The sequence below is a fragment of the Pundamilia nyererei genome, unplaced genomic scaffold, assembly GCF_000239375.1.
Source record: "Pundamilia nyererei isolate P.nyererei 1_Seehausen unplaced genomic scaffold, PunNye1.0 scaffold00032, whole genome shotgun sequence".
NCBI lineage: Eukaryota > Metazoa > Chordata > Actinopteri > Cichliformes > Cichlidae > Pundamilia > Pundamilia nyererei.
In genome coordinates this window covers 218,413-228,047 of record NW_005187433.1, presented here as the reverse complement: position 1 = coordinate 228,047, position 9,635 = coordinate 218,413, and the positions used below count along the sequence as shown (strand labels likewise).

The 9,635-nt window shown below is 38.8% G+C and overlaps 1 protein-coding gene across 1 annotated transcript in view; it reads right to left on the bottom strand.

Annotated features, from left to right (window-relative positions):
* Positions 1–6,390: 6,390 nt before the first annotated feature.
* The window catches only part of LOC102196615 (leucine-rich repeat transmembrane neuronal protein 4), a 106,526-nt gene continuing 103,281 nt past the window's right edge, over positions 6,391–9,635 (bottom strand). The window contains exon 3 of the mRNA XM_005729180.1: positions 6,391–7,505. Within this exon, the coding sequence (XP_005729237.1) occupies positions 7,182–7,505 (324 nt within the window). The 3' untranslated portion in view covers positions 6,391–7,181. The remainder of the gene's footprint in view (positions 7,506–9,635) is intronic.

Here is a 9,635-nt window from a genome sequence, read left to right as displayed (position 1 = left end):
AATCCACTGGACTTTTCAGACACACAATCTATTAATCTGTGAATTGTGAATTCCCAGGAGAGACCCCCACACCTACTAATTAGCTGGGTTTTCATCATGACCCTCAGAAGAGCCTTGTAATTGATGAAAGTGCAGCTCCCATACATATTATCTGGTTAGATTCTCTCATTAGACAATGTATTACCGGCCGAGGAATATTTTGACATACCAAGCCTTCATTCTGGGATCTTTGGTTTTGTCAAGATTATAACTGATGTGTTATTTTCCTGACTCAACCTAGTCATGGCCATTTTATGACATAGTACTTCAAACCAATCATGATTGTGTCATGAACAAACAGAACTAGCAAGCTTTAGCTGTGTGTGCCCTCAAATCCAAGTGTGAACAGTAGCAACCCTGGGACATTACCTCAGTTGATTCCTGTGTTGAGGGACAGGATGAGCAGAAATCCTGACACTATGTTGGGCTAGCTTGACAGCTGACAAACCTGCTTGCCTCCTGAAGGCTAGAAGCTAACGGAGAGAGTGGAAAGGTGCAGTGACTTTTTTTTTCTTTTACCAAGAAATGTAGCAGATCTGTTATCTACATCTATCAGCAATTAGTTTCCTCTTATTTGTGTTGATGTTATACCAAAGGGTGTGCAATCATTGGAGGAGAAAAAGTAAAAGATAGCAAGACCCCATGTCCTGAAAACCACAGTGAGCTGGACTGTGAGTGGGCCTGTCATGTTCCTCCAAGGCAGTGATAGCATGATGTGTGCATCTGAACTGACAGCAGGCTGGAGCAAACAGATCTCCCATCTCTGTGACACTGGCAGTGCTCCTTTGCCACGGGTATTTGGTTCACTTTGAACATGTCAGCTGCATTCATCAAGTTGACTTTATGATCACTTGTACACCAACACGGCCTTTGAAAAGTTTGTAAAATAAACAGCAACTTTAAAATGTAGGTTGCTGACTTTGCATTGCTTTAAAGTATGCATACTTTTATACATCGTGCTTTAAGTCAAACTTGATGCACAATTTATTTCGAACTACGTTATTCCATTTCTTACACCTATACATCTTGGTAAGTACACCACTGATGAGCCTGGCACAAGCATTGTCTCTGCATCTTGACAGGTTTCAAAAAACACCAGTATGTTGTACACAAGGGATGACACACTTTGTGACAATCTCACACATCATGAGGGTATTGTCACCATGTGATCGCAGATCACAATGTGTCTCATATTGCTATTATAGTCTGTTTTTATGGTAGTCTCTGTGAAGTGTGTTGCTATTTTGAGGAAACCCCAGGCTGCCAAAGCCTGCTGAGAGTGATTCTGTCCCCCCTCTTAGGACTCTGTGATTGCAATCCTGCATGTGGTGAAAAGTCCAGATTAGATTGATGTTTAGAAGTTTGAGTATGAATTTAAATTTCTTGCCAACTGAGATGAAAAATGGAGGAAGCCATGACACTATTTTCTGGGGAAATCTTTACATTACAGGGAAATGTGAGCAAAGTAAGGATGCTTACACGCTTGAAAGAAATAGCAGTTGTTTAAAAATGGGCCCCTTCCTAAAGACTTAGGAGGAGTCACTGTAAAAAAATTTGAAACATACCTGAATCGATGAGAACTTTTTATTTTGCCATCAGTGTTTCCAGTGGATATTATCAACAATTTACATCAAAAACTGCAATTGTAAAGGTTCCAAGTACAGACGCCAGCCACGCAAGGCTCTCCGTTTTGCTCCTCTTGAAGGCCCGAAATTTAAAACTTCTTTCAAAAGAAAATGTTATACCATTGTTCTGTCTCTGCAGGCTGACTAGCACTGGCCATAACTGGTGAACTCTTGCTAATAGGTAAGACGGGTAAAGTAATCTATTAACTACAAGCTACAATTGAATTATAAAAAGGACAACACAGTTTCCATCTTTAGATGTTTATTCATCATCAAAATTTTTACAAAACATTATCTGACAATAATATACTCAAATAAGAGCCATATTTTTGCGCTTGGACCAGGTCTCCACAAAAATGCTTTAGGTCTGATTACATTAAAAAAGGAAATTAAAAAGAAAAAAAAGAAAAAGGAAAAAAATCAACAACAAACCAACTACCAAAGAAAACAATGCAGAGCATATTTACAACCTACAGAAGTTGAAGCTGTCTGCAGGATATGAATGAGGGGGAGACAGTGGGAATGAAAAGATTTACATGGAGAGTATTTTAAGAGGCAACAAAAAAACATGGGAAAGGACTTGGGCCTGCAAGGAACACAAAGACTAATTATGATATTGCTTTCTTTCGAGCTCCTCCTTCTTGCTTTCTCATTGCACTGTTAACTGAAAGCGAAGAATGCAGCACATTTAAATAAAAAACATGCTCTCTGCAGTGCCAACATTAAATCCAATTAGGGGTGTAAACGGGCTTTGTCAGACAAACGAAAAAGTGTGTTTCCCCAACAGAGGTTAATGATCATGTCTTCCTTTTCTGTGTCCCCGCTGACATGAGCAATGGTAGAAAAACAGAGTTAGGACAATGTAGGTCATAGGTTAAAGACTTCTTGCTAATGTAAAAGAGAATGGAACAATAACAATCAATGGGGACCGGGCTGGCCTGAACATCAGTAATGGTAATGCTGGTTCAGAGGAGGTAGAGGAGTAGGTGCTGCTATAGATACACAAACCCACACACACACGTGCACACACAGAGGCCCTCTGGGTACATGCGGGGAAGCTAAATCGCTAGCAACACTTCCAGTCTCTCTTTTGCATCACAGAAGTTATTGATTCTGTATAAATACTAATGACAGAGTAACAATAACAGGAACGCAAATCTAGAAATTGCAAATGAGGAATATTACCATTTGTCTTTTTTTTTCTTTCTTTATTTTAATTTTTTTGTTTTTATCCTATTTTTGTTTTTGGAGTGAGTGTGTGCTATATGGGAACGTCCCAGTGCTGCTTACTAGAAAGACACAAATATATGGCAGAGGAAGGAAAGCTACAAAGCCATGTCTGGCTTGGAATTAAATTTTCAAATCCATTTATCAGATAATGGATTAGAGTCCACTGTACCGTTTGATGAACTGGAATGGGGTGTCAAACCCTGCTGTACCTATATTATCCTTTTATTAAGCACATGTGTCTTTTTATGTGTTTGTACATCTCCGTCTGTGATTGTTTCTCCAGCAAAGACTAAGAAGTGGATTACTGATAATAGTGTAAATGATAATTCCTGTTCAGATAAAGTGCATCTTTGTATGAGCGCATGCATAATACATACAGTTCAGAGGATGCAAATATGTCGTAGCTTAATCTGTGTGCCATATGTGCCTCTACAGAGTACAGACTGGATGTGTGTTGCAAGTGTGAGAGCATGGCTGAAGCTGTTTGTGTCATTTCTTGCAGTGGAAACAAAGCTGCCCTGGAGCATTCAAAATATATCACAACGCTTTCCTTGTAACAGAATAAAATGTCCTCGCACTTACCCATTTGTCCCTCTATGTTCTCCCTATTAAACAGTATCTCTGTCTACCCTTCTCTTCTCCCCTGCTTTTCCTGTCCCCTTGGAGATGTGCATTTAGCTTTTCCTCTAAGCATAAACACTGAAATATAAAAGTTTTTTACTGCAGTTCTTCAGACCTTTATTCACCCCACCCAAAGCAAGAAGAAAAAAAGGCGAAATTTGAAAAAAAGAAAAAAAAACTTTTCCCAATGGGGAGTTGAGCCCGAACACAAAGAGTGACAGGGACTGGGGAACTCGGGTAGTATAAACCCATAAACAAACGAAGCAGAAGAGAAAACAAAGCCTACTGGCATTGCGGGGCTAGCACAGACGGTCCTGGAGTTCAGCTCAAACATGCATCATTAGCATGCACTGCTTGTGCTTCCAGCTCTCTGATGGCAAAATAAATGGACAAAAGACTGAATAATTACTGGCAGCAGAATTCAAACATTCCGCTGAACATATCTGATTTTATCTGGGAGGTAGTCATGATCAATTGATCATTTATTAGTAGCTGATTTAATTGTGGATATACAAAGATGGTATTTGCATTTTCTAATTACACATGAGGGCAAAGAAGCTTTGATCTTTATGTTCAGACTGAAATCAACTATAATCACTGTTCTGAAACCTGCATTAATTAGTATGCGTAGGGTACTAGGCTTAACAGGAAACTATTAAAGGGAATGCCTGTCCCAGGTGTGAGTGCTCGACACAAACCTATTTCTCTATTTAACAGCCTACAGTGCCAGGGAATTATACTTTAATCGAGACAAGGGCATGAATGGGTCAGCAAACAAGATGCTTTAAAAACAGTGAAGTTGTCCATGACATGTGCTGCCGGTTCTAGGGCACTCCGGACAGGAATTATCTCCCGTACTGTTTGTCTCTGGTTCAGTGCTCCTCCCTAAATGGGCACAGTTTCCTAAAATATCAGCATGCAGACAGAAATAGAACATTGTTAAACAGGTTCACCCGAGTCACCAAGCAGCAGACATGAAATTCAGGCCAAGGAGTTATCAGGGGTGATATACAGCAAGGCAGGACAATACATGGATAGAATTGAGAGAGCTCCCATTATAAAGACATTGGCACAGCTGCTATTACAAAGTAAACTCCACCATCACTATTAAGCAACCGTACTGAGCGAATCAACTGCTTTTTTTTAAATGCAATGTCCTGTACATGAAGGGACCGAACCCTTCTTAGTTGTGATATCATGAAGCATTTCGGGTCAGTTGTTTTTTTTTTGTTTTGTTTTGTTTTTTGATAAAACATTTAACAAAATAATGGCACATTATAAAGAACATCCTTCACAAGTTAAACTCTTGGTATAAAGAAAAGCACACTTCTCCCCGAGTAGACCTTGAAATGGCTGATAGTGTTAAAATTCTTGAACAAGAGGAATGGATGTAACGAACAACACGTTATTTAATTACCACCTGTGAGATGGCTTCTCCAACATGCCTGATGGCAGAACAGGAAATATGAATCTCTGTCAAGTTTGGCGCTTGAAGTACATCACAATAACAGGGCTCAGAATCTTCCCCTCTTCGCGTTATTGAGTAAAATGACTGGATTTGAGAAATAATGTCAGTAACATATTTTGTTTTTAATGGTAGAGTGGTAGAATAGTGACGGGAGCAGATAGAAAAATACTTATCATTGAAACAACGAGAGCATTACAGTAGGAACCTCCTCACCAAGTCATCTTAGTAATATATTCCCACTGGAAAGTGAATAAGGCTCCTCTTCTGTTCACAAGCAGTTTGTGTTTCAGAAGAAATTAAGTTCATACCTTTTTTTTAAATCTTTAAAGACTCATTATTTACATCATAAATAAGTTCTATTTGATTTTGTCCTTTTATTCATCTTATAGAATTTCTTGACATCATCTTTGAACACCTCAAAAATTTTCAAGCAAAAAAATATAATACCAAAACGAAATAAAACAAAAACAATGCATATTTGTTTGAATATGCATCATCTTTCTTGGGAAATGTTGGCCCCTTGCAGTTTCATGTGTGGATCAATCAGTCTCTCTGTAGGAAGAGCAAGCGTAAGTTCCACAGCTCCCTAGAGTATGACCACTGACATGTAGGAAACTGGTGCACTGCTTGAGTTAAACTGAGGACATTGTTTGACAGGCCATGCAAGCTGTATCCGAAATCCTCAACAGCTCCATAAGTCAACGAGCAGCAGTGCTCAACATGGTGGCCAATGGTTTACTGATTAGGAAAAAGAAAAAACAAAGAAAAAAAGAGAAAACATTCCTTAATTTCGGCTCACTTTCTGGAAAAAATTGAGATGTCAGGCAAAACCTCCTGTATAGTCTGTGGGATCATATGCAGGTCAAAGAGAAGTCAACGTGCTGGTTCAGCATGCCACCACTAGGCACCATTATTCTCTGTGGTGGAAGAGCACATGGCCTAAGCCTGGCCAACCCAGCAAGATGGTGCTCTTCAAGTAGTCCAGTTAATGAAAGTCAAACATTGACTCAACAATGTTTCAAATGACTGTTTGGGGCAGTGAGAGTGGTTTGACCTTCAGTGAAGTAGACCTTTTCAATAATATGTACAATACATTTCATTCAAATGTTCTTATTTTAGTTTTTCCATGATTGCCTTTTTTTTTAAAGCATAGTGGGTTATTCAGCTGGGATATAGTCATATACGGTACAATGACTTGTTGTTCATCTGTGTAAAGGGTCTTTATATATTTAATACATTTATGGAACATACAGTTTATGCTGCTTTGAATTATGTTTTTCATAATAACACTAAGATCACAAGAACTGACTTGAGCTTACGTTGGGAGTGCCAGGTGTGATACCTCATTATGATAAATACGTTCATAACCTTTCAACATGATGACCCCGTTGATTATTCTATTTCTTTAAGACAATTCTAGTCCATTCGAAATCATCAGGGGATCTAGTGGTAATTATAAATGTGAACTGGCAGAGGCTAGTTCAGTGGAACATCTGACATTTAAAAAGCTCCTTAGTTAAAGTACCTTATGTGCAAAAAGAAAGAAAAAATATTAGTAAACTCTTTGGTTTAACATGCACATTAATGTAATTCAGTACAAAATATGACACTCAAAGAAACAAAATATTTATGTAATTAATGAAATTATATATGTTAACTTTTTTAATAGCTAGTGAGTAGAAATTGTAATGTTAATCACAGTAAGAAGCCTTCTGCTCTTCATATGCTCTATCTCTTCGATCTTTGATGTTACTGCCCTCACTTGTCGTGAATGAAAACTTGTGTTTATTGCACTTTCCCTTTCACTCCTGACTCAGAGTAAGCTGGCTGCTGCTGCTGTGAACAGATGCCCCATGATGCTGATATGGGATATGACAAAGATCAGATTTGGAAATAAGGTAATTCTTTGTGGCATATGCTGAATTAACCTCCCTTGAGTCAGGGACCCTTTTTTTTCTATGAGTTGTTTTGGAAAAGAAAAACAAAATGATCAGCAAGAATGTCTCACCCAACTGTATATGGTTGAGACTGTGTGTTTCAGATGATAAATGCCTCCAGGCATAATTTGAAAATTTTGTCCTCTAGTTCACATACCGATGTTCTAAGAACAAGGCCCCACTGAATAACCAGCTCGCCTGCCCCTTCATTTCAAAGTCATGGTGAATGAGAGGCCCTTGCCCCACTTCTAACCATGCTCACTAGCGTCCAAATTTGAGTGTGCCAGTGCGCTCAGAAGTAGGAAAAGGACTGCTGCCGGGACCCTCAGTTGGTGGTCTGAGGGTCGATGGAGGAGAGCGAGGTCCTGGAACAGGGGCACCCATGCTGGCAGCAGAGGGCACTGCTGGCAGTGCCACTGTCTGTATAGTGCCTCTATCACATGGCCCAAGGTCCTCCAGGCCCTCCAGGCCCTGTGGGGGTCCCTCATAACCCATGTTTAGCCGCAAGGGTTGATGGGCCTGGCAGTAGTCTACAATAGGCTGTTCATAACGGTAGAAGGTCAGTGCACCCATTTGATGAGGGACCTGTTTGGTAAGAACAGAAGGGGTAATGGAGGTAGAAGACATATGGAATGATTACAGGAGAGTGGAAGAAACAAAGGAAAGAGAATGGAAGAACAGAGAAAAAAGAGAGAAAAATAATTAGCCATATAGCTTCAAAACAAATTCTTATTTATCTGTATCACAAAACAGAAAATGAAATTATATCTGTCAACTGAAATTTTTCTCCTTTTATTAATCCTGGATATGACCTGCTTATGTTATTGGACCTTCAGCCAATGTAAGAATAAATCTTTTCTGGCACTTCAAACATTTAAAACAGGGTAGCTTTTATGAACACAAGTCACAACAGCCACAGCTGTTTAATTTTTGAGTTAATATTACATACTTTTAAATGTTAAATTTTCTGAAGCATGTAATTTTTTACACTACATTTCATTGTGCCTGTGTGACTCAAAGCCTATAACTCAGTTAATTTGAAAGCTCACTGCTACCTCTTTGTAATCATTCTCACATGGTGACCACCTGAGCCTGCACTTGACCAAAACCTACTGGCTACAAAGACTCTTTGAAACGTGTTCTACAACAACTGATGTTTATAGATGTAAGAAGCATCTTAAGCTAAATCATAGTACGTTCCAAACCCGCAAGTTGTAATGAATTGCTTATTGACTGTTACAAGAATAAGAAGCTCTGGATTTGTAGTGATAGACACATATCTATATAAGACAAAAAGCTGGGTGGTTTTGTGCTCAGCCTTTGGGAAAACATAGCTGGAGAACATAGGGTCTGTGATCTCTCTAGTGCCATGTCAATTGTGTCAGAGCCAGAAGCACTCATCACATTTGGCCATGTGTCTGGTCTTGTGTTCCCCCCACAAACCTTAACATAGTGCCAGACAAACAGATGAGACTCTTGCAACACTGTCTCCCTAACTTTAGCTCACACACTTATTCACCAATTAAGAGTTTTCTAACAAGCCATGAAAACAGCAGCTTAGGATGGCAGCTGACCTGGATTAAACACCCCAGCCTGACAGAGCAAAAGATCATCAGATCTGTACACAGAGGAAATAAGAAACACACAACTTCAGCTACATGATACCTCAACAACACGGAAGACATGAATAATACAACCCCTCTCTCTGAGGTGCTGGAAGCAGAGCAAGTGTCACAACTGTACTTTCATTCAGATTCTTGATGTTTTATTTTTAACTTGTTCCAGTGATGGGAACCAGATCTTAAGAACATATTATTATTATTATTATTATTATTATTATTATTATTAATAATAATAATAATAATAATAATAATAATAATAATAATAAGACGAAGAAAAAGAAGAAGAAGAAGAAAAGTCCTAAAAAATGACTGACTGTGAAAAAACTAACGGTATGACACCTCAAATCATAATGCATTATGTAAACTGTATTGCTACCAATGCAGATTAAAATTATAATAATAATATAAAAAAGACGGTTTTGAATGACCAGGTCAATAACTTTGTCTCCAATATGCATGTAAAAAATATTCATCATTCGTGAAAAATTTGTTTCAGAAATCCAGATAAGTGCAGGCTGAGAAGAAAAAAAAAAGAAAAACAGCGTGTTTGAGCGTGTGTGTGTGTGTGTGTGTGTGTGTGTGTGTGTGTGGGTGGGTAGGTGGGGTGTGTGTTGTATGTGAGCAAAGGATTAGAGCATTCTGAGCCCCTCTGAAAACATTTACACCAGCTTTGTTTCAGATAAATAAATAAATAAATACATACATACCTGAATACATACATATTTGGGCTTTACTATAATGCATTTGATGCAGTAGATCATTACAGTTAGCAACTGCAGAAAGTTGTAGTCACATTGAAATGTGAGTCCTTGTTTATCTGGTCTGGTAATTCTGTAGTTACCAATGTTTGTACATTCACAAAGTTTCATTTCCATAACACACTTTCCTTCCAATATGCCAGTAGACCAGCAGAACCACCTCCCCACTTACTTTCTATAGAGCGTTCCTCCTCAAATGGACTTCACTAAGTGGGGCTGATTCATTACATTACAGGCACTCAGTGGATTACTAGCCTCATCCCCTTTCACTTTGAACCGTTTCCCAACCTTGCTCGTTTAGAACACTTTTTAATGTGTGCGTGTGTGTTTCATAT